The 26,610-nt window shown below is 38.0% G+C and overlaps 1 protein-coding gene across 13 annotated transcripts in view; it reads right to left on the reverse strand.

The window, feature by feature from the left end:
* Positions 1-556: 556 nt before the first annotated feature.
* The window catches only part of grb10b (growth factor receptor-bound protein 10b), a 165,623-nt gene continuing 139,569 nt past the window's right edge, over positions 557-26,610 (reverse strand). For 7 of the 13 annotated variants that reach the window (XM_061951046.1, XM_061951054.2, XM_061951045.1 and 4 more), the window contains 11 exons: positions 18,434-18,549; positions 13,433-13,507; positions 11,206-11,343; positions 10,891-11,001; positions 10,552-10,650; positions 8,826-8,903; positions 8,545-8,661; positions 5,269-5,347; positions 5,112-5,199; positions 4,947-5,040; positions 557-1,520 (listed from right to left, as the gene is read on the reverse strand). In XM_061951046.1, the coding sequence (XP_061807030.1) occupies positions 1,374-1,520; positions 4,947-5,040; positions 5,112-5,199; positions 5,269-5,347; positions 8,545-8,661; positions 8,826-8,903; positions 10,552-10,650; positions 10,891-11,001; positions 11,206-11,343; positions 13,433-13,507; positions 18,434-18,549 (1,142 nt within the window). In that variant the 3' untranslated portion in view covers positions 557-1,373. The remainder of the gene's footprint in view (positions 1,521-4,946; positions 5,041-5,111; positions 5,200-5,268; positions 5,348-8,544; positions 8,662-8,825; positions 8,904-10,551; positions 10,651-10,890; positions 11,002-11,205; positions 11,344-13,432; positions 13,508-18,433; positions 18,550-26,610) is intronic. The other 6 variants (XM_061951048.1, XM_061951058.1, XM_061951051.1 and 3 more) reach the window with 3 other exon arrangements.

Below are 26,610 nucleotides of genomic sequence, written 5' to 3' on the forward strand. Positions count from 1 at the left end.
AGTGGGTGAAAAAAAAGACCTAAAATGGAACCTTGAGGAACATTACTTGTATATCTGCAGCAACACCTTACTTACATACTGTAAATCACTATATGGGAAACCAAGTGTAACTGCCAAAGAGGAGAGGACTTCTAGGGGTACCTTGAGGAACGCCTCAGTTATGCATATTACAAGTTTAAGGTTAAAAAATGAATGCAAGAATCTGCCAATGTGATTACAGTGGTCCAAGTTCCTCTATACAACAGGAGCACTTTAGCTTTTTTAGGAATTTGCTGCAAAAACGTTTGTCTCCCAAGTTTTGAACTGGCCAGTTGAAACACCCTGGTGTACATTATTTGAGCTAAACATTAAAGTGTGTCAGGAAATGCAAACTAATTTATTTAGTTGTCTAACAGCACCTTGTTAAAGAGCGACGTGGACGAGACCATCCAGAATCCAGCAAGTTCTAAGGCATCTCTGATTGGTTTATCTCCTGACCAGCATTATGTTATATATTATTACACCTGGCTTTCTGTATCATGTGATTCCTAGACATATTATCACTAGTTTGCCCACATCTGAAAAATAAATTTAATTTTATTTCTTACATCATTCTGAAAAACAGTATGGCAGTGTGATGAACTGGAACTGGAAGAGTCAAACATAGTCAGCAAACCGGTGGCTCAGAAAAAAAAAAACGCTTTGCAAACAAGTGAAGACAAAACATATTCTGTAATGTCTGCTGATAAAAAAATATTTGTTTTCCCCCCAAAGTGTTCAATAAACCACGTCCTCCCAAACCATCCGGGGACTTCTCCGTATCAACAAAGGATTCACACGCGCCAGCGTTTTGAGTTTAGTTGTGTCTTTACACGCCTCAGACACTAGAGGGCGGTGGCGTACATCTCACAGTAAAAAGCAATCCAACGACAGAGAAGTCCAGCACCCCTTGGAAAGGCCACGCCCATTTGGATGAGTGCAAAACTAAGCGACAATCAACGCAGGAGAAGAAGTGGAGAGAAGTTCCAACAAGACTCCGGTTCTTAAACAGCAGAGTGGTCCGTGCCAGAATTCATCGTCTGCAAGATTAAAAACCTTGGAGGGTCAGTGAGTCCAAGCTTAATGACAACACAAATGGCCGTGTTCACTTCCATCCCGTCTTGACCGGCGTGTGCGTTGGACTTCACAACATCCACAGCATCCCAAAAAGAATCCAATAAATCAGCAGTATCTGGCCGACTCTTCACAATATAAAAAAAAACCAACAGCAATGAAACATGAGTCAATTCGTCAGCTTCTTAAAAAAAAAAATCGACCAATATAAACATTCGTTCTGTTCTGGGTCAGAGTCAGGTCAAGTGAAGGGGGCGGGGGGGTCAGGTGATCCGAAGGTGTCATAAGGCCACGACGGTGCATGGGTGTTTGAGTTTACAAGGCAGGACTCCTCTGTTGAGCTGATAGAACTCCACCAACTGGATCAGGTCGGTGAATTTGGTGGCACCGTCGTCAAGGCTGAAGAAGGCTTGGCCGTCCTCCTCACACTGAGGGCGGTAAGAATGGAAGAGAAAAATATGTCAGTCTTTATCTTTGTTCCACTGTGCAAATCAGTAATGGTGCACGGGCATCATGTGACAAACAACTAGTTGCAATCCTCAGTAGATTCTTCAAAATGTACAGTTGAGGAATTTCTGAAAATGTAACGCAAGACAGCAGTCCAAGGTGTACGGGTCGGGATGTAATGTTAGCAACATTTCATATCAGTTATCATTATTACAGCGCTATTGTTGAATGTGATCAAAAAGTACTTATGTACACACCGAAATATTTTGACCAGGTTATTTTTTATCAGATAAAATAGACAATCTATTAGAAAACCCATTATTTTACATGTTCTGTGTTTCTTATGCTTCACTATTAGTGTATTAGTCTTAGTATTTTAACGGTTTCATTGGACAAGCTTTTATGGGTTTAAATATTGGTTTGGCCTATAGCACTTTAAGATTTATCTAAATGAAAAGTGCGAAAGAAATACAATCTATTAATATTAGTTATTATTTCTAGCGGGCGTTGTTGCATCCTACTATATTCAGCGGTCCTTGAACACACCGTAAAACACCTGCATCTTGGATTCCTCTGAGTATAGAATGATCACTCTGTTCTAAGAGAGAAGAGCTTTTAGGTTCAATGCTCAGACAGCAATGTGTTCATTTAAGTTTATTGTTTATTGAGGATCCCCATTAGCCGACGCACAAATGCCAGGCTAGTCTGCCTGGGGTCCTTTTCAAAAGTTCAAAGTAAAATAATAATACACAGATCCAGTTACAAAACATACACAAATCCAACTACAAATAAAAGAAAGGAAAATATTTACATTGTGGTATGTCATTTCTTAATGGTGGATGACGTTAATGTTTCTTGTTTTCATGTTAACATTTAAGCTCACGAGCTGGCGCCAGTCAGTCAGTAAGTCACCAAAGTGCAGTTATCAATCACAGTTTTTCGTTCATTTGAATTCAAAATGGTAATACAAACCATTGGGAGCAATGTTCCCTCTAATTTTTCATGTGTGGGAGAAAACGCACAAACTCCCTGAGCATTCAGTGGAGCCCATGTGAGCAACATCAGACACACCAGCGTCACACCTGTCCCAAACCTGACATCATAACAATTTAAATGTTTTATTAAAATAATTTTCTGATATAAGTGATTTTGCCCTCTTACAATGACAATAACAAAAAAAACATGTTTTTCATGACCTATGTGCTAGTATTGTATGTCTGGCTGCGGATCCTGCCTTTAAAAGAATGTTACCCCTTTCAGAGATTACATTTAGTTCCTGTAACTTTCTGTCTGTAAAATACATCTTTTTATTAGCATTCATGAACTCTAGTGACAATATTTCATGAATAATATCCTTAGATTAACATTCTTGATAAATGGCAGTAAAATAAGCACACATCTGATTGAGGAGTCAGAGTGTTACAACCTGGCATTTACACATTGTGTGGCGTTGGGGTTGTCCAACTTTTTGTGTGGCCATAAACGCAGCACTCGCTAAGTGCCATGAGTGCGTGTGTTGGTGCAGGTGAGACAGAGCGAGCGGCTTCTGTTGAAACGACGGATGACAACGTTGGTTTAAGCCTGGTTTGTATGGCAGAAAATTACCAGTTTTTAAAGATAACATTTTTTTTTTACTCATGTTTTTGGTGTAGTTACAAACAGTTTTGCTCAATAAAATGATTGATGGAATTCCTGTCCGTAAAGTGTCTCGACAGACGATAATTGAACTGTGTTGACAAAAATTGTTTTATTCATTGGGGCCACTCTTGTTGTCACCCGTCACTCACAGAGTTGCATTGCAAAATCATACAGAATAAATTTTAATGTGTTTATTTTGTTTAAAGTTCAGATGGGATTTTTGATTTCCTGCGCGGCATTAATTTGCAGTGCGCTGAGGATGCGTGAGCAGTGCGCAATTGCGCACCTTAGAGGGAACGTTGGTCGGGAGTTTTACAGTGGTTTTATCGTCAATAATGCTTATGCTTGCATCCCTAGCCAGGGGTGTCCAAAGTGCGGCCATTTAAAGCCCGCAGCAAAGTTTTTAATGGCCCGCCGCACATTTAAAAAATACTATTACAAAAAAAACATGGGATAAAAGAGCAAATACAGATGACTTCCTACTTCTCAAGAACAATACCAATAACCGATTAACTGATTTGTATGAATTATCTTTTAAATTTAGATTTCAGCGTAATTAGTGCATACCTTTCTCTGCCAGGCGTCTTCATAGGCTCTTAAAACACTGTCACAGCTAAACTGGTGTTTTAAGTGGCTGATAAGGTTTATTAATGTGGTGAAGTGTGATTTTTTTTTCCTCTTCGCGGAATGTTTGCAAAAGATTTGGTGCAAATGGCATGCATATGTCTTCCTCTAAAATAGTAAAGAAGTCCCAAAGGATAGACGCAATGGTTTTGCTAAGCTGTCTGTCATGGAGCCACGCCCCTCTCAGTTGATGCCATGCCCCCACGTTAAATTTGGGCCAAAAGCCTGGCTGGAAAAAAAGAAAGATTTGAACCTGAAATAAAAGTGAAACTGTAAAAAAATGAGTTTTGACTCTGGGGGGAAAAAAAAGTTCAAATATATAAAGGTAAAAAATTAAAATTAACAGCTAATTATTTTATTAGCTGAAAAATTAGATTTTTCAGTTTCAGAGTTTATTTTTTCAGGTACAAAACGAGTTAAAATTAAAATTTTATTTAGTCATATGCAGACTGTAGATAGAAATTGAAAACTACAATATTTTTAGTAATTTACATTTGACTTAGTCTTTATGATAATATACATAACTTTTTTAAATTTAATAATATATGCATCTACTTTAACATGCATCTACTTTAACAGCGATTTACAGATGAATATTATTTTGATTGAGACAAAAGGGTGATTATACACTTTTATATTTATTTATAAAACAATTGTTGTATTTTACAGATCTTTCCTGACTGAAACATCCCTAAATTCTGCAACAGTCAGAACTTAAACATAAATGTTCAAGTTTTGCTAGAAAAAAAAAGAAAAAAAAAAACTAAATAACGTCAGTACGGTTCGATTTAGTTTGGTTTGGCATTACCATGGTCAAGGGTCCTGACCTGTACCGCTATGCTTTTCAGCACGTTTGCGTTGGGTCACAGTAAGGAGATATGTTTGGCTTATGCAGAAACACTGTTGATTGGTCGACAGGGAATTGTCACATCCTGTTACAATGGACGGTAAGAAGGGAACATTGATCATGCCGACACACACCTTTGTGGAAAAATAAGCCTGATCGGTAATTAGCCGATGTGGAAAGCATTGCTTAAGTCACATCTTCTGTTTCCTGCTATTTGGCGTTGATAACAGTAAGGAGTTGACAAAAGCACCACTCAGCACCACTTGAGGGACAAAAATATTTCATTTAAAAAACTTACCGGTAGAATCTGGAAATGTTTGATTTTCTGGTGATGGCACAAAGTAAGCACAAAAGCCTTCGGGTTACTCTGACTGACTCGTAGCAGAAACAGACTGTTGGAAGAAAAGAGAAGGTCAAAAAGACACTCTGGAGTTTTCATTGTATTTGTGATGTGTTCAATTACCCGTCTACTTGACCCTGTTGGTGGATAATGCGATGGGATTCTTCTCTGGTTATTCTGCCGTGGAACCACAGCTGGGCGAGGTGGATGACTGACAACAATATTAGAGGGGAATAAATTATTTAGAAGATAAACTTGGTGAAAAATGTACTTTGTTCACCTTCATATTTACCAGAGTTTAGTGAGGAGTGATGCAGTGGACTGTGGGAGCCCAAGATGTTCATTCGATGATTCTTCTTCTGGGATAAAAATGTCACAAAAACCGACAATATTAGCTTATGATTTGATATGAGCAACCATTGCACAACTCAAAATAATAACACCTGGAACGTGATCATACAGCATATGACAGTGACCCTTATTTAAATCCCTTGATAAGTCAAATGTCAACAAACATTAACCAGCCACAAAATTAGGCACTGTTGCACAATCTATTGAGATTCACCACAATACATTTTTGAACCGGCATCTTCTAACTTGGCTGAATAATTATTCATAAAAAAATCTGTCTTGGTTACCGTACGGTCAACCATTGCACGTTTGTTAGTACACACATGCATGCCATGTGTACATAAATGTGTGTCTGTAGATAAGATATGTTTAAACTAGGGTTGTCCCGATACAAATATTTTGGTACCGGTTCCAAAATGTATTTTGATACTTAAAATTAATAATAGTATATATTTTAAAGTTTTTATAAATAAATAGTCATATTTTGTTTTACTTTATTTTAAATATACTATATTTGCTTTATTTTAAATGAAAATCTTATGATACATAAAAAAAGTGTTCCTTATTGCAATTAAAGAAGAATTTTGGCATTAAATAAGATAGTGAACATACTAGACAACTTCTCTTTTAGTAGTAAGTAAGCAAACAAAGGCTCCTAAATTAGCTGCTGATGATGCAGTAACATATTGTGTCATTTCCCATTCTATTATTTTGTCTAAATTAAGGGGGACAAGTGGTAGAAAATAGATGAATGGATGGATCTGGTTGCTTCCTGTTGTAACATGTTCTGTTAAAATGTAATAGGCACTTTTTATTCTGTTGTTTGGATACTTAAATTAGTTTTAGGTGATACTACACATTTTGGTATCAATCCAATACCAAGTCATACATTGGTTATATTTAAAGTCCTACTGTGTCGACGTATTTCCTGAGTTTATAAACAATACAAAAATGACAAAAGAATTTGTGATATTAACATAATGGATGTAATCATTGTAGTACTATCGACTATTTATGGCTCTTGTACTTGGTATCGTTACAGTCGATGTCTGTGTAGATCCACCCCTGGCATTTGTTTACGTTCAGGAGCGTTAGCTTGTATCCTATTACGGTGTTTAGTGAAGCATGTTTAGCTACTCCTCATCCTCTTAAGAAATGTAGTTTATTTGTCGCCATGGAGGCGAGGATTAGTGAGTTAGAAGTAGATTAAAAAAACTGCCGATTGGGAATGGACGTTACGTGCTAGCTGGCTAGCTATGTTTGCACCGCTTGCAGAACGGTGCTTAAGTTTTTATAGCTTCAACACTATCGTTAGTTTTTTAGGCCAAAATATGTTTATTCTGCCTTTCCTGTCTCCACACCGTGTCTGCTTGTAATGGTCTGTGCGAATGCTTTGACTTACATGTGCTTTGCTCGTATTACAAGCAACATGAGGACTGCGTGACGTCATGTTTTTTTTTTAAAAGTACAGTATTTTTCAGAGGCAGCATAGTACCTATTTCAATTCATTAGTGCCACAGTACTTTTTTAGTACAGGTATACCATACAACTCTAGTATATACAGTATGTGTGTGTATGTATGTGTATATAAACAGTACATAGTACAGTATTCCTTTCCGCACAACTATTCACTAACCAAAATTATATATACTGTACATATATATATTTGCCTAATTTTGCAAAATTGTTGTTTTGGCAATATATTCAGTCACCTTTTGTAAAAGATTAAGACCTATTACACAAATACATCTAATTGTCTTTTCTTTTGTGAACATTTTTGGTTACCAACTTGATTGCATGCAAATAATTTGTACTTTTTTGTTGGTACTTTAATTTTTCTGTAAACAATTGTACTCTTATGGCTCTTGTATAATCATTTTGTATGTAATGAATGCACATCTGTTGTTTAATATTGTTCAATATTCCATGTTGCTTTTCAGCCCTTCTCAAATAGTGGGGCAAACAAGCTTTTTTTGCCAAACCAGAATATGATGAAGCATATGTAGCACTTGGCTTCACTGTAACCACGGTGGAAGGTGAAGAAAGACCGGCGTGTTGTTTCCTTTAATATTAATTAACCTAAAATGTATGAGGGATAGTTACAAATGCAGAGGTATAGTTACAACAATTTTATAGACAAATTATAGTCACAGTGGGGAATGGAAGTAAAATGTATTAAAAAATGTTATCCAGCAGATGGCAGAAGACGATTATAAAAAACTAACAGTATCTGTGCAACTTTGATGCAGGTAGTGAGTGTGCCTTACACTTATTGCCTTACATCCATCTATCCATTTTCTACCGCTTGTCCCTTTCTGGGTTGCAGGGGTTGCTGGAGCCTATCTCAGCTGCATTCGAGCGGAAGGCGGGTTTATCCATCAATAATATCGGCCCCCCTTCCTCCCCCCTGTCTCTTTAATATAGCAAAACTACATAACAATCATTCTGGCAATTATCATGTATCACTTTTTTGTATTTTACTTTTCCTCTTTCATATCTCTTTAATTGTTCTTTTGTCAGTATACATCCAACGTTGTATTTAGCGGCACAATTCAACTTTCTCTTGTCCACTATTGTTCCTTGTCTTACGTTCTATGGAGTGTTTTAGAATATTCCTAACTTAGGTATAGATGCACATTAAAATAATGTTTAAAACAAGTCTATTTGGCGGTGTATCAGTCTGCGGAATCCAGTGCCCAAACAAAGAATCCCAAGACTCAATCTGTGTGTTTTTTTTATTGACTACGACTGCAACATAATCCACCATGGCGCCAAAAAAGGGCAAGAACTTTGATTTTTTTTATTTTTATTTTTTTTATAAAGGTGGCGTCTGCCTGGCTCTCCCTTTTCCTCCTTCCTATCTTCTCATTGCCATTTTCGCCATCAAGATAAAACTGATGTGAAATTTTCATTAATACATTTCATTTGTCATTGAAACGTATTTTACATTAATTCTGCATGCTGAACTTTAATTATTATTTATAAAATGTGTCAATATTTTTGTATTAATTTGATTTACTTTATTTTTATTACTAGGACAATTGCTTTAGGTTTTATACACATTAGTTTTCATCCAACATTTTGGAATGGATTACTAACAAAAACCGAGGTACCACTGTATTGTATAGTTAAATTGAATAATTGTTAAACTGATAAGTCAGTCCACACTAATTTAGTTATTTTAAAAATTAATGATGAAACTCACCCTCCACGCATGTCCCTCCTCCATGGCGGCGCTCTGAGCTTCCACAGGGTTGTCGATTACCCGGCCTATTGTTCCCGAAAAATCCATTGCCACGAGGGAGTTCTCAGACACACTTCGCTGTTAAGGGAGGGGGTAGACGTTAGAACCAAAATAAGGAGTGTCCCGGTGCGGACATGCTAAAGAGACTTGTCAGCATTTCAAAGTAATGGTATTAAGTCTTAAGAGTTTATAGATGTCAGACTTAGAAAGCTTTAGCTGCTCCTGTAATGAGAGAAACATACCATGGGTGCTGAGAAGTGTGAAAGCAGGGTTTTTCTTTGCTGGGGAATCTTGTAATTTTGGTACAATATAATCCCGTACTGTGAAGAAAAGAAAACATAAGTCCTACTCGATGAGTCCATGGCAAAGAGGAACAATATACAGACATCTTTTTTTAAAGCCCAAATTCATGGAACACAACAGAGTTTGCTGTTACAGTGTTCTTATGTCACTACAGAAATCGTATCATTGTGAGCATCATTTCGGATAAAATATGAGGGGTAGACAAATCAGCACATATATCTTTTACAGATCTTTCTCTCCAATGTCCTTCAAATTGTTGTCAAGTTGATTAATCCATCATTATTATGAATCCAATTAAATATTTAGACGCAATTAACCCATCTGCTTTGTAAAATGACTCAAAATCTCAGAACATCATTGTGGATAAATGAAAATAATGTTAAAGACGATGAATAATCATGGTAGGTGCTTATATATTCCCTTCTTTCTTGACTGTTTTTTCTTGTGCAAATAAAACATGATTAATATAGATTACAAATTAATACAATTGTGATTCATCGAATGTAATGTACAGCAACCATGTGATTAATCAGATTACAATTTGAAATGGTTTTACAGCCCTAGTAAATTAACACATTTACTTGTGGTTAAGGTTTTGTTTCATGCATGGGGTAATACATTGGTTTTTCATTTCAACACATATTAACGTATCGGTAAATGTGGCAATCCTGTACATACATATTACATATTTTTATGTTTGAGTACCATTTTAATTACGGTCTTAAGCAAATACAGCTGTTTTGAGATAAGCGCTGTCTCTCAACAAATTGTTATGCTTGAAGTTGTAAGCAAAAATTCCCCAAAAATAGCTGGTGAAGCCAGTGTTACAGTGAACCACTTAAGATCTGACCAAAACATCTGGTCTTACTCGCTAGCATTAGCTCATAGCTAGAGATTGACATAACTTTGTTTTTCAACCATGCAAAGGAAGAAAGTGAGTATGAAGGACAGTGCTGAAAAGAAGAAATGGATTATATTCATTAAATTAAAGAAATAAATCATCAAAGACATGTCAGCGTGTCGCTAACTTGGCAAAGCAATTCGAGCGCATCACTGCTAGTCTGCACCATACTGAAACAGAATGAGTCAAATGCCAACAAAGAATGTTAAAAAAATATCTAAATGGTGGACATTTATCCATGAAAATATGAAAAAGCTACTGATGGTTTGACAGAGAAGCAGCTAGAGGTGACACCGGGGAGGAAGATTTCATCGGATTTAGCAATTAGGAGTGACAGATTGTTTGGTAAACGTATAGCATGTTGTATATGTTATAGTTATTTGAATGACTCTTACTATAATATGTTACGTTAACATACCAGGCACGTTCTCAGTTGGTTATTTGTGCGTCATATAACGTACACTTATTCAGCCTGTTGTTCACTATTCTTTATTTATTTTAAATTGCCTTTCAAATGTCTATTCTTGGTGTTGGATTTTATCAAATAAATTTCCCCCAAAAATGCGACTTATACTCTAGTGCGACGTATATATGTTTTTTTCCTTCTTTATTGTGCATTTTCGGCCAGTGCAACGTATACTCTGGAGCGATTTATAGTCCGAAAAATACGGTAGTTTAAATACTTGTTCTGTCTTCATGGTTTGGTCTTTGTTCTCCAACCTACTGAGTCTTACAGGAAAAATATATCAATGTAATGTTTGTACCTTAAACAATCTAAACGCGGTCATCCAACATGTCCTGCCTTGTTCATCTTCAGCGCACAGAATTCTTAATTCCTTTAACTCCCCTCTGCATTTGTTGGGCTGCGGAGCAACATAAACAGAGTTAACACAGAATTTCATTCTTTGAAAATATAACATCTCAATGTGTGATGTAGTAGAAAGGTAATTCAAATAATTTTGAAATAAGGGTCATCCGCTGCAGTATCTAATAAATGTATGCATGGCAAAGGCCTCTCGTGAGAGGAGGAGTTCAACTAAAGGTTATCCTTCCCGCTGCTTATGATATTTCACTCGAGCTTCACTCTGTTATCTGACACTCACCTTGATACAGAACTCGTAGTCTTTGGGTGCACCGTGCTGCTTTTTGCCTGTGATGACAGTGAAGATGTTACTGTCTTCAAGGTCTGCTAGTAAATGGAGATGTCTGGGCTCCTGGAGACACAAATAATTAATTTGTCAGATGATGACAGTGACTGAAATCGCCTGAAGTTACACTCAAAAGACAGCAGAAGCAGAAAGATGCTTAGCATTACTATTATGCGAAAATATGATCTACTCTGCCATTCTTCAGTGACATTGATGCGTTATTACAGCACAATTACAGAGTAAAATACAACAAACTTAATTCTGAGTTACCTTTGAGGTTCCTTTTGTAGAACAGTAGAGTCCTGAGCGCCGCAGGAACATGTAAACTTTCTTCCACGACTTTCGGCCCACCTCCTTCACATACAGATAACCCTGGATTTCAGGACAACTACTGGTTGCTAGGAAGTTCTGAAGAGAGGAAATAGAGGTTAAAGCAGGACATTGGTGCACATAGAACACAGATATTTAACTAAATTGTTTTGGGGGCCACATTTTCAGAAAGCTAAGGACCATGGGGATGGACTTCTCCCTTCACTATTAGTCTTATTTTGTATATTCCGGAGAACCAACGGCCTATACAGTAGAAATCTGATTTTGGTCTATTTATTTTGTCGGAGTTACAGGAGTACTTTGCTGTTTATAAGAATAATATGTAAAAATGTAAGTCTCACACACATTTTTTGGACTGAACTCACGGGTCGCCAGTTGAATAGCACAAGTGATGAAAAAGAGAGGACCTAAAATGGAACGTTGTGGAAAACCACTTGTAAAACTAAAAACGTTGAACAAGGACTACTGACTGCATCTGGATGAAACAAGAAACAGTAACACCTTAGTTACATAAATGACATTATGAGGAAAATGTTTAACTGCCAAAAAGGAGAGGACTTAAAGCGGTGCCTTGAGGAACGCCCCAGTTATGTAAATCACAAGTTTGGACGCTGGTGTTCTATGTTTGCTAGCAATGGTAAATGTCAATGCAAGAATCTGTCAATGTAATTACACTTGTCCAAGTTCCTCTATACAACAGGAACGCACTAGTCTTTATAGGAATTTGCTGCAAAAATGTTTGTCTCCCAAGTTTTTAACTCAACTCGGGCCAGATTTGGACCCCGGGCCGCCAGTTGAATAGCCCTGATATAGAGATGTGTTCACTCTTTGATGTCCTAAAGCATCTTGGTCCCTGGGGTACAGCTTTGCCAACATCTGACACCTCCAAGCTCTCTGTCAGCACTGACCGAATCAATAAATGGTGTCAGACAGAATTCATGTATATTTAAAAAACATAAACTTTACAAAAATACCCCAACTGGGAATTTTTCAGCTTCAAATGTCTTGTAGTTGTCAGAAGTATTCTGTCTCCATGTTTCCAAAAGGGGAAAAAAATGACACTGTGGATGTTATTAGAGCTGATTTGGATTCAATGACATGTTGCTGGAAGGCAAACTGTTCCAGAAGACTCTTTAATGTGTCTGACAGTATTTTGGAAAATACCTACAGTCCACCTCAAAAGTTTCAAAGGGGCACCTTCACATGCAAAGTTCATAAATAAGATGTGTTATTGCCGCTATGTGTTGACATGCAGCCTGTGTATCATGGCAAATATTACAAACACCTGCTTGAGCGAGGAAATGTCCACTTTGGATGAGGCTACCACTGCAACGGTGCTGTGTTTCGGAAAAGTCAAGGCAGTGAGAATTCCTGACACAACTCTGGCTCACCACACGGACTTGTCTTTTATGGCGCAGTCTTCATGAAGCATAACAGAGCGGAACGTCAATATGATTAGTAGGGGACTTAAAAGCTTTCTGTGAGTGGCGTGGCTGAACGGATGGTTTCCACTTGTGGTTCGTACTCTGACAGCTCCATTTCACGGTAAAGGAAAGAGCAGGACTACCTCATCCCATTACGACTAAAGCTTTCCAAATTCACAAAGGAATGTTTTTTTTTTTTTTTGTCCTTTCCATATATTTTGAATACCGGAACATGGTGTTGTGCCAGGCATACACTGTAAGCATTGGAGCCACAAGCCAGTTTGCACAGTGCAAACACACGCTAGGCTGGTATGGTGTGTAGGGACTATTTCTGACTGCTTAATTCCATCCGTCACACATGTGGGGCCCATGTTGCGTGTGCCGAGACAGTCATGTGTCAACAGGGGATCAACGGTAGTTATTACAGCAGGCATTGACGAGACACACTGTCTCGGGGTCAGGGGCGAGGTATGTCAGCTTGATTGTGCAGTGTGTGTGTGTGTTTTTGACTTGCAGGTAGACTGTAATGAATGTGTGTGTACATAATGTGTGTGTGTGTGTGTGTGTGTGTGTATGTGAGGGAAGAGAAGTAGAGGCTGACAGACAGCATATTTGGTACAGTGTGTGTGTGTGTGTGGGGGCGGGGGTGGGGATGGGTGTGTGTGTGTGTGTGTGTGTGTGTGTGTGTGTGTGTGTGTGTGTGTGTGTGTGTGTGTGTGTGTGTGTGTGTTTGCAATATGCACCTGCAGGAGCTGCGATGGTGGGATCGGACGACTGGTTTCCTGGCACCATGCAACCATGTGCTCAGGGAAAAATGTCTGGTAGAAGGAAATAAAAAAGATGGTGAGTGACTAAAAGAAAAAAAGAGAGAAGACTAGCCACACTCTCAAAATTAGACATATAAATAGCTCTCTGATTAGTGATCAGGAGCAGGTGAGCGTCCTGACCACTAACCAGAGGCAGGTGCAAGCATTTGGTGTCCATAGCAACGAAGGGAGCATAAGAACAGAAATGAACACTAAACTGAAGAGATATGACCAAACTAAACATCACAAACATGACCTAGACAGGGGGCCATGACAAACACTAGTACAAAGTGATATAAAGTAGATATTTGTTAACCTGCCGCAATAAAAATGTGTTTCGCTCATAGACAATACCTATTATTAGTTGTATTTTAAATAGTGCATACTAATGCCCGTAGTAGTTTAATTAGAGTAAAAGGCAATTTACAGGTCATCCATCCATCAATCCATCCATTTTCTACCGCTTGTCCTTCTCGGAGTCGCGGAGGGGCTGGAGCCTATCCCAGCTGCACTCGGGCGGAGGGCAGGGTACACCCTGGACAAGTTGCCACCTCATCGCAGGGCCAAAACAGATAGACAGACAAGAGTCACAATCACATTCACACACTATGGCCAATATATTAGTGCCAAACAGTCTATCCCCAGGTGCATGCCTTTGGTGGTGGGAGGAAGCCGGAGTACACGGAGAGAACGCACGCATGAACCCAGGACCTTCTCACTGTGAGGCACGAGCACTAACCATTGCACCACTGTGCTGCCCTAAAATCTGCCTTTTTTGTCATTACATTCACCCATTTATATTTAGAGCCATTATTAACAATAATATGCATAATAATGTGTTACACAAATAATAATTTGTGATTCTTGCCATCATGTCTATTCTATTAACTTGTTTCATCATTTTTATTGTCAATTTTATCCTTCAAGATTTTACTTACTCTAGTGTATTAAGCTTTTATTCTCTGTAATTATGGATTCAAGCACACGATTACTTCATCCTGACACTGTAAGCTATTCAAGAGGTTCCTGCTATGTGAAGCACTTTGGGCTGTATTGGATTAGGGCAGCAGTCAGCAACCCAAAATTTTGAAAGAGCCATTTTGAACCAAAAATACACAAAAAAAAATCTGTTTGGAGCCGCAAAAAATTAAACACCTTATGTAAGTCTTATAATGAATGCAACATGTAAGTGTCTATATTAGCTACATTAAAATACTATCAAAATGACTGTATTGCAGTCTGACGCAAATCTTCGTTGACAGAAATGTTATATTCATTCTACACATTTTTACAACATTAGTAAAACGGAGGCTTCTCAGAGGGTGAGATAACTCCTGGAAATGACTGGCTTAGAATAGCCAAAGGTATAGATGTGAAACGGCAGGATGTCTTCTTCTAATGGCATTATTACAATCTTAGCAAGCTGGGTAACGTTTGCTGTGGTCTCTAACAACATTGTACACAAACAACTATCAAGAAATTCAACCAATATTACATCCAGATAATGTGTCATGAGACATGAAAATATAAATTAAATACACATAGGACATAAGTAAAGGAGATTAAATTAGCTCAAAAATACTTACAAACAAGGCATAATGACGCAATCTGTACAAACAGCTGGCCTAAATAGCATGTTAGCATCGATTAGCTTGCAGTCATGCACTGACGCAAATATGCCTGATTAGCACTCCAACAAGTCAATAACATCAACAAAGCTCATGTTTGTGCATTCACACACGTTTGGTGGACAAAATGAGACAACGAAAGATTGGCATAAAACACGTCTTTCTGTGGCACCGTCGGAGAAAGTTATACATGTAAAAAAAAACTGTTGCGTCACAGTCCGCACAACTATGGTAAGTTCAAGGACCGCCAAAATTAGTGGGACAAAACAGCGCTCTCCAAATACTCTCATCAGTGAAGCAGAAACACAAACATATTAAACAGTGGGCTTTCTAACAATTAGGGATATTTGTGTCATGTTTGTCCTTCTCCAGAAACCATATTAAAAACAAAAAATACATTTAATATTCAATATGCTTTTTCCATTTTCATACATTTTTGAAAAAGCTCCAGGGAGCCACTCGGGCGGCGCTAAAGAGCCACATGTGGCTATTTATGGGTTACAGTCGTCACCACATCGCAGATTTTGTTTTGTTTTGTCTTTAAGCATATTTTACAAAGTGTTTGCCCTACATTAGGCTTTTTCAGGCATATCAATGGCTAGATGAATATTACAGTAGTATTGGCCACACGATAAGACCAAACTAATCAGATCACACTGTTCAATATCGTGGCCGCTGATTGGCTCAGCCTCAGGAAGCATTACTATATTGGAACAAGAGAGTTCAAAGATGGCTAAAGGGTGTTATTTAATGTCTAAAGGGCTCATTATGTTGAACAATGTATTTAGAAGGTAGTAGAGTTGTACAGTATACCGGTACTAATAAAGTACAGCTGTACTAATGAATTAAAAATAGTACTATAATGGTTCTGTAAAAATACCGGTACCGTACATTTTCTATTTCCCGGATATGATGGCGCGCCGTCGTCACGTTGTGACATTGCTGGTAAAACGAGCAGAGGAGCATGTTAGGCAACACACCCGCATGGAATACTTAGAAGCAGACATGTGGAGACAGAAGAAAGAGAATTAACACATTTTGCCTTAAAAACTAACGATAAAAATTAAGCCATAAACACTAAGGCGCCTCTCTGCAAAATTGGCTTTAAAACCAAGCTAGCTAGCGGCTAACATCCATCCGTAGTCGGCAGAGGTCTTTAGCTACTTCTAAATCACTCATCTTTGCTTCCATATTTTTTACTAATTAATACAATTAGAAATTACAATATGTTACTGCATACGTCAGCAACCAAATTAGGACCTTTTGTTTGCTTACTTACTACTAAAAGAGAAGTTGTCTAGTATGTTATATATCATAAGATTTTCTGTTAAAATAAAGCCAATAGCTGGGTTGCATATGACGTCATATCTGTTTTTCTTCTTCGCAACTTAATTGACACGATGGTCAAGCATCTTGAGTGTAGCATCAAAACAAGTGAGATTGAGTGTAGAGTTTGAGCATAAAATGCTGTATTGCGGTTCTGTTCTTGGGTGTTCCAAGCATTCGAATAAAGAGATAGGGAAAAACTGTCATAAGAGTCCCGAAAGAAGTGGTTCATAAAGGTAATAAAGTCAGGGAAATAAACACAAGTGCGTAGAAGTAAATGGCTCTTAAAAATATCTCATCATCTTGTAGAATACAATCGGACCGTGCTTGTGTCTGCAGCGATCACATGTTTGTTTAAATATTTGATTTGTTTGAGAAACTTTCTCTAATGCAATCAAGTTTATTCTCTACTATATCAGTAGTGTTTGAGAGCAGAACTGCACATAGAGAAAGGACAAGAGATCGCATTAGTTTGTATTTTTTTGTGGTTGCTATGCCTAAATATAACTACAAAAACCTGGTTGTACAACTAAACTAAGGTTATGTTAAGTCCTAGAAATAAATATTGTAATTGTTGGTACAACCCACTGCATTTTTCTTTCTCGATTTTCATAACAGAAACTAAAAGCTTAAGTTGTTGTTGTTGTGCAGGTAAGCCAAATGCTTTATTCGACACGGATGACCACATTACAGGGTCTTTGCTGATATTTGTTAGCATCAAGAAAGTATCCTTAATAGTATTAATAAAGTAGATGAATAAATCTTGCAGGCTCAACAGCATATACCGGTACTTAATATTGATATCACTAGCAAACATTGCTGAACAACAGGGACATTTATAGCTGAATAATGACACCAAATATGAACTTCACACCATAAAAACAACTGCAGACATGAATTGTAATGACAGACTAATATTTGTAACAGGAAATCAACTGCAAACAAACGTATCCTTTTTCTCATAAGCGTCACGATCACAGCAGCAGGGCACAAGTTATGTCAATCAAATATGTTACTTAACAATGCACGAATAAGTCCAATGTTTAATTTGTGGACCCCTCCAGATATAAAGACATAATGTGCTTCCAATCTTTGCCGTTTGAGGTATAAGCTGGTACCACTGTTTTTGAGAGCACTCTGACATTAAAGGGGCTGTTTGCTAGATTTACACAAATGCCTAGAGGGTGCCAATTTACCAAGGAATTTTTCACAGTATATCCCGCCCTCTTACGGCTTCTCGTACGTAATGACGTAATTACGTACGAACGTAACACATGCACGCGCATTAGCTTTGGGTGTTGTTAGCTAATAATAGCAATTTGGACAGCTAGTGTTAGCAGTCATTGAATGTACTATATATATTCTACCATAACAACAACATGACTGCAAATTGTTTGTTGCTTCTCTTGGACTGCTTTTGTATGTGTGCACTCACTCCTTGCGCATACGCGTTGACGACACAGGGTGAGTGACCGCCAAAAACACCAGTCATCTTATTTAAACCGGTAAAAAATGTTATTCCATTAAGTTTGTAATTGTGAAAAATATAGACAATTATCAAACAAATGTGTTCAGTGAAACCACTAATAGTAACTAACATAAGCTGGTGGTGTTTTTGTTATATTTTTTGCTTTGAAAAATGTTACTGTGAGGAAGTTGTTAACAGCACCTTTACTTACAGCATATGAATTTGAACCATTAAAAAAGCAGAAAAAAAAACCTCACACACCTTTTTAGTGCATACTGCTCTTACCATTTTTCTCAATAGCACATTAAAAAATACCACAGCAAGGAGCAGTTTTTAATTTATAAATAAACATTCAGAGGCCCTACAATGCAATTATTTTAAACTGCACTTTGTACTTTTGTTTGTTCAAATGCTTTTTTTCCCCCCCGCATAAAAATACAAATAAATAATTAAAATTGTCCATGGAGCTGTTGCTTTGTGCATGTGAAGGAAGGTCAAAGACAACGTAATAATTACCTGAGGAACTCTGAAGAATTCATATTTGGCATAGTTCTTCCTGAAGAGGAATTTACCGTCGCTGCTCATGGAAGCCTGAACCTGAACTACCAACTCATGGTCCTCCAGACAGCGTTCTGAAGGAAGGCAGAAAAACATTCTAATTAGATTCGGAGTTCTATTGAAATTACTTAACACAATTTACCGTACAACACGGCTATCCAAAGTATGGTCCAGGAGCTGTTTGTGACCAGTGTCTCATTTGTGTTGTTGTTGTTAGCACTCAGTACATGGTAAAATACAATTTAGTTGAATTAAATCATACAATTGAAATATTGTTATAACAACCACAGTTGAAAACAATAAGGAAATAAAATACTGTACTGGAAAACATTAAAATATAGTTAGGAGCCACAAGTAAAATACACTAAAACATGATCAAAATATAAATAAAATATGATAAAATATTAAAGCTAATAAAAATGACACAAATGTTTCATGCTGGGTTAAAAGCATGTTTAAAATTAGTTTTAAAAGTGGACAATGAAGGTTCATTGTACTCTGCATATTCCCAACAACTCACCACTCATTTATTTTAAAACAAAACAGTAAATGTTCTGAATACAACCGAACAGTGGTTCTAATAAAATGTGAAATGCATTGAAGTGAAAAATGCCATCTGGTTTCAACGGAGGGAAGTCTTCAAACAAGCCGTGACAATAAGATCCAGACTGATCCTTTCGTGTTCACTGAGGGCGGATGAGCATGTGACTGTAACTGGAAGTGTGTCCTAATGTGGATGTGGTCTGAGGCCCAGGTGTTGACATAATTTGTGTCCACTGTGGCGCTGACAGCAGACATGACTCGGTTCATTTCAACTAGCTTACAAGTTGCTGTTTATTGGAAAACATATCCTTCATAAAAAAATTCAATTAAAAAGTTGTAGTTGAATTGATGTGATAAGATCATTTAATGGACCCTACAACTCTCTGACAGACAAGATCCTACGCTGTCACGACGACCTTTACATTTCAGTTTCATTCCGTCGCCTGTCCGATGAGTCACTCATGTTTGTGACAGTGACTCATCATGGCAACACTACTTCACTGTCTCCTTCCTTATTAACCTTTCCAGGCTGACAAGTGGAGGTCAACGTTACTACTCAAAAGGGCCATTTCATCCCATTCACCAATGTATGACAAGTGGGCCGACATGGACAAGAATAGGCCTCTCTGCTCAAACAACTATTGTCCGGGGTCGCTCGCAGACCTTTTCAGTTTTTGTGCTTCTATTCTGGTCCACCTCCTAACCGCTAAGTTGCAAGCATTGCTACCCACACAAACATGAGACAAAAAAACCGCACCCCCTGTATTGCACTCAAAATAATTATGTTTTTCATTGGGCTTCCAATATATCAAATGAACAGAGCAATAATGTACAAACCCCGTTTCCATATGAGTTGGGAAATTGTGTTAGATGTAAATATAAACGGAATACAATGATTTGCAAATCATTTTCAACCCATATTCAGTTGAATATGCTACAAAGACAACATATTTGACGTTCAAACTGATAACGTTTTTTTTTTTGCAAATAATCATTAACTTTAGAATTTGATGCCAGCAACACGTGACAAATAAGTTGGGAAAGGTGGCAATAAATACTGATAAAGTCGAGGAATGCTCATCAAACACTTATTTGGAACATCCCACAGGTGAACAAGCAAATTGGGAACAGGTGGGTGCCATGATTGGGTATAAAAGTAGATTCCTTAAAATGCTCAGTCATTCACAAACAAGGATGGGGCGAGGGTCACCACTTTGTCAACAAATGCGTGAGCAAATTGTTGAACAGGTTAAGAAAAACTTTTCTCAACCAGCTATTGCAAGGAATTTAGGGATTTCACCATCTACGGTCCGTAATATCATCAAAGGGTTCAGAGAATCTGGAGAAATCACTGCACGTAAGCAGCTAAGTCTGTGACCTTCGATCCCTCAGGCTGTACTGCATCAACAAGCGACATCAGTGTGTAAAGGATATCACCACATGGGCTCAGGAACACTTCAGAAACCCACTGTCAGTAACTACAATTGGTCGCTACATCTGTAAGTGCAAGTTAAAACTCTCCTATGTAAGGCGAAAACTGTTTATCAACAACACCCAGAAACGCCGTCGGCTTCGCTGGGCCTGAGCTCATCTAAGATGGACTGATACAAAGTGGAAAAGTGTTCTGTGGTCTGACGAGTCCACATTTCAAATTGTTTTTAGAAACTGTGGACGTCGTGACCTCCGGACCAAAGAGGAAAAGAACCATCCGGATTGTAATAGGCGCAAAGTTGAAAAGCCAGCATCTGTGATGGTATGGAGGTGTATTAGTGCCCAAGACATGGGTAACTTACACATCTGTGAAGGCGCCATTAATGCTGAAAGGTACATACAGGTTTTGGAGCAACATATGTTGCCATCCGAGCAACGTTACCATAGACGCCCCTGCTTATTTCAGCAAGACAATGCCAAGTCACGTGTTACATCAACGTGGCTTCATAGTAAGAGTGTGGGTACTAGACTGGCCTGCCTGTAGTCCAAACCTGTCTCCCATTGAAAATGTGTGGCGCATTATGAAGCCTAAAATACCACAACGGAGACCCCCGGACTGTTGAACAACTTAAGCTGTACATCAAGCAAGAATGGGAAAGAATTCCACCTGAGAAGCTTTAAAAATGTGTCTCCTCAGTTACCAAACGTTTACTGAGTGTTGTTAAAAGGAAAGGCCATGTAACACAGTGGTGAACATGCCCTTTCCCAACTACTTTGGCACGTGTTGCAGCCATAAAATTCTAAGTTAATTATTATTTGCAAAAAAAAAAAAAAATTTATGAGTTTGAACATCAAATATCTTGTCTTTGTAGTGCATTCAATTGAATATGGGTTGAAAAGGATTTGCAAATCATTGTATTCCGTTTATATTTACATCTAACACAATTTCCCATCTCATATGGAAACAGGGTTTGTAAGTTTGAACTCTCCTACAAACTTCATACAGATTACAAAGATGACATCATCGGCCCGACAAGAAAATAAAAGACAACTCACAAGAAAACAATAATACAACAATGACGTAGATTATGCAAAATTCAACAATATCAAGCAATACAATTTATTCTTTGATCATTACAAATATGTTTTTGACATGACAGAAACTAATTATAAACAGAGATTTTCTTAAAATAATTAGTTAAACTATAAATGATTCCAGTATTTATATATTTATCCTCAATGTTTACCTATCTTTATCTAATTATTCTAACTTTTAATAGACTGTAATATTAACAATTTTACTTTCAATGTTAAATCGTATTTTAAGTCTTACTTTTACATTTTAATTCCTTTATTTCCCTTAACACTGCGCAAGCTACAACTTCTAATTGTTCATTGATGTTCTTTGGTTTAACTGCAGTATAATGGTACCTGAACTTAAGAGTGTGTTAACCACGGATTTCCATTGGATGCGAAACGGCGTCGCCATCTGCAGTACAGCAATCCCCACCGCCGTTCTGTCTCGGCTCCGTCGTGCAGCGTAATAGCGCAGACCTTTACAAGATCTCGCAAATCCACGCATAATCACATGAAGGGGGAGTCGTATACAGCGAACCAAATATCGTTTATCCTGTTGCACACACATATGCGCACACACATCAGCTTGTATTTGACACAGTTCATTTTTTTGACCTCCAGAATCAGCATGTCCTCATCAATTTGTGTCAGCGAGGTGAAATTCCGTTTGAAAACAAAGTTGACAAGTTGACTTTATGTCCATTTGGACGTTTCAAAGTGTAAAATACGATCTGCATTGAAAACAGAGTATTTTATTTTGAAAGTAAACAATTTATTTCGTGTTTGTGAATGACTTCCTGTCCGATATAAGCAGAATTTAGCTAAATTTAACGGCTGACAATTAGAGGAAAGGCCATGTAACACAGTGGTGGACATGCCCTTTCCCAACTACTTTGGCACGTGTTGCAGCCAAATTCTAAAGTTAATGATTATTTGAAAAAAAAAAATGTTTATCAGCTTGAACATCAAATATGTTGTCTTTGTAGCATATTCAACTGAATATGGGTTGAAAATGATTGGCAAATCATTGTATTCCGTTTATATTTACATCTAACACAATTTCCCAACTCATATGGAAACGGGGTTTGTATATTACATGTTCAAATTGTGTGATTTTGGGGCAGCAAGGACCAATTAAATTGATTTTAATTAATTCAATGAGACACGATTTGAGATACAAGTGTTTTGAGATAAGAGCTCCGTCACAGAACCAATTAAGCCCGTAAGTAGAGGTACTACTGTATTTGTAATAGACATGGAGAAAGGGGCAGAATTAATTATAAGCTTTACTTTTTCCTGCTCCTTTTCAGACATGTTGATTAGTATACCCGCTCAATGTATTTAGGTACAGTATAATAACTGCATTAAATATTCTGCATATAAAAAGTATGCAGATAGACCTGAGCATAAATCCAAGAGAATTGATATAGTGTATATAAAAAATTATGTCTATTATTGAACTTTTTAAGATTATCTGAACTACCGGTACATATTTTTACGTAGAGGGGTTTTTAGAAATTTAGTAACACACCATGGCCACAGGACAAAATATTAGAAACACTATTACAAACAGCATACTTCATGATAAAGATACTCATATAAATATTTAGCAACATTGCAAACATTATTCTGAGGGCTATATTGGCTAAAACTGTATAGATTCCACAGAAGGCAATGCAGTGGGAAGGATCAGTTGATCTCAGTTTTAAAATCTAATTGTCCTAAAGTAGAAATGGCAAGACAGAACATCTCATTTGGTAAGGTCCCCAATAAATGTCACCCTGTTTATTGTTTATTCCCTGTTGGCTTTATGTGTTTGACCCATCACATTAGTCCAACACACATTTTCATCTCCATTCCGGCAGGCTTGCACGCTCGTCCTGAGGCGTTTATGTGTCAAAGCAGTGAGCGGATTGACATGTGACAAGTGTTCCAGAGAGCAGCCATGACATGGTGTGTAAATATTGTATATATAATCCCAATAAATTCTAGACATTATAATTCTTCAATGAAATGTATACTAAGTTAGATGGAATGTTTGACTATCTACAGAAAATAAGCTATTTTATTCCACAGGAATTTTACTTAAGATTTCAATGAAAATATTTATTTTTCATTTTCATTTATTTATTTATTTCAGACTATGACATAAAAAAGTACAAAGTTGACAACACATAATAATATAAATTAATGTAGTGCAAAAGGTAATGTATAGTATGTAATGCATGATTGTCCAGTATTGCCTGAAAGGGAGTGGGAAGAAGATAATTTATTTAATCCCACCCCCAGTTCTCCATTCAGTGATTATTCTCATGAGTTTCACTGTTACTTTGTTCAAGGATTATAATACAGATGTTGTATCATAGTGGCATTACCACAGGTAACAATAATTATTACACTGTAACAATAATTTGTATAAACAATGTAGGAATAATGAATATACCAACAATGGAAATAGACAACATAGCAATAATGGTAATAGACAACATAGCAATAACGGTAAGGAAACATTGAGCACATGTTAACACTTTGAGACAGAGTATAGCAGCAGGTCAAATTAAAGACCCTCATCTCTATATTTGAACCAGACCCCATGTTTGTATAATAGTTTAAATCGATTAATAGTTTGGCATTGCTTGTGTTGTAAGTCCAGTTTGTTCCATAGTTTTACTCCGCATACAGACACACAAAAACGTTTACGAGTGGTTTGAGCTCTCGGCAATAAGAAATATCCAAAGCCTCTCAAGTTATGAGCCTGCACTCGTCTTATAAAAAAACATTGTAGATTAGGCGGCAATAATTTGTTAAATGCTTTATATAAGATTATTAAAATCATTATAATTATATATTATATTATTAAAGATCAAATCAAAGACCCAGATCTCCCTCGCCCGGACGCGAGTCACTGGGGCCCCCCTAAGGTGCCAGGCCTGGAGATGGAGCTCGATTACAAGCGCCTGGTGGCCTGTCCCCATGGGGCCCGGCCGGGCACTGCCCGAAGAGGCAACGTGTGTTTCACTTCCATAAGGCTCACCACTCGTAAGTCGGGTGCAATGTGAGCTGGGCGGAAGCCAAAGACAGGGCCCTTGGCGGTCTGATCCTCGGCTACAGAAGCTAGCTTTTGGAACGTGGAACGTCACCTTGCTGGGGGGAAGGAGCCTGAGCTGGTGCGCGAGGTAGAGAAGTCCCGGCCAGATCGAGTCGGACTAAAAGCAAAGCTAGTGTTCTGGAGCCAGTCCTCTCGAGAGGCGCTAGACTCTCTTCCACTCTGGCGTTGCAAGCAGTTAGAGGCGACAGGCGGAGGTGGAAATCCTTGTTGCCCCACAGCTCAGAGCCTGTACGTTTGAGTTTAACCCAGTAGACGAGACGGTAACTTCCCTCCGCCTCTGGGGAGGGGGCACGGGTCCTGACTGTTGTTTGTGCTTACGCACCAAACAGCAGCTCTGAGTAACCGCCCTTTTTTGATTCACTAGTGGGAGTGCTGGTGCTCCACCAGGTGATTCCCTTGTTCTGCTGGGGGACTTCAACATTGGCAACGACAGTGAAACCTGGAGAGGACTGATTGGAAAAAGCGGATTCCCGGATCTAAACGAGCGGTGTTTTGTTATTGGCCGCATCAATTCTTGGCACGTGTGCACTGAGTCATTGCCAAAGAAGAAGCCTTATGTCTTGAAAAAAATGTGTGTTTCCCATATATTAATTTATTTGTAAAACCATGTCACAAATGCAGATTTAGCGCTCCTGGTTCGCCCTCTCTCACTAAAATATTAAAATGGAACTGTTGCCGGATGCATCTTGACTTGCATCGTATGCTTCACAACACACTAGAGCTGAAACGATTCCTCGAGTAACTCGAGTAATTCGATTACAAAATATATTCGAGGAATTTTCGCTGCCTCGAGGCGTCATTACGTTTTTGTTTTTTTTTTACGGCATTTTGCCTTGTTTAGTAGTCAAAGCTCACGTTTCGCATGGACTGTTTAGGTTTTGCACAGCGTGTTTACGTCAGATCATACGCCCCCTGTACTGCACAACTTCACTCCTTTAAATACGCTTCAGTTTAGAACATTTTTTCACCGACATAACTCGCAATGGCAGACACCGCAGAAAGCAGGGGACAAGAGCCATAGCAAAACAAGGGTATTAAGAAGCGACAAAAGTTGTCTAAGGTACGGGAACACTTCACACTAAAATCGAAAGAAAACGCAGTCGTATGCAAACATTGCAAAGTGGAGCTCGCATACCACAATAGCACAAGTTCAATGCTGCAGCACCTGTCGAGAAAGCATCCGATTGAGGGACATCCAGAGGCAAGGTAAGTCATCTATTATCAAATGTAAACGCAAACGTTGTGTTAGTAAAATAAATGTTATTCATTATGATAACCAGGATGTGTTCTTTCACTCCCGCGAAGTCATCAAATGCCGCCAAAAGATGTTGAAAACTAACAACGCTATTCGGGCTGTCGTGTTCAATTAGCCTTTCATTAGTAACCACGCGGAAGTAGTCATGCAAAGTTATTCGGGTTATTCAAGTCATGCAACCACATGCTACTTGGACAGCTTGCACTTGCAACCACTATAGTCTCTATAGCAAAGGCGCCGATCTACATTTCTGCCAATGGGTGCTCGGACATGCGGTAAATCTGACGCTACTTTTCTGAGCATGCGCGGTTTTTGCTTGGTGGTGACTCACCACTGGTTGCACATTTCAAATGCAGTATAAAGGCACTACCTAATCCACTTTTTATGTTTGATATAATGAATACTGTTCTTATTGTTTTATTTTTTATACTAAGAATAGTTTTATTTTAACTTTCTCAGGAAATATTATTTTGAACTAATTGCATATGTGTGTTTTCATCTCAAACATGTTATGATGGCAAAATGAACATTGATTACTATTTTGCATGCAAAAAATGCAATGGACTGTATCGCATTCTTAAAATGTAAAACTGTTGTCAGCATTATTAGGTGGTTTGTCTTTTTATATTGTTTATGTATTGTTGGCAGATTGAAAACAGCTCGGCGGATTTGCGTGGAGAAACCACCATTTCAACAGCACCGCATAATAATCAACAAAAA

The sequence above is a fragment of the Nerophis lumbriciformis genome, linkage group LG04, assembly GCF_033978685.3.
Source record: "Nerophis lumbriciformis linkage group LG04, RoL_Nlum_v2.1, whole genome shotgun sequence".
Taxonomy (NCBI): domain Eukaryota; kingdom Metazoa; phylum Chordata; class Actinopteri; order Syngnathiformes; family Syngnathidae; genus Nerophis; species Nerophis lumbriciformis.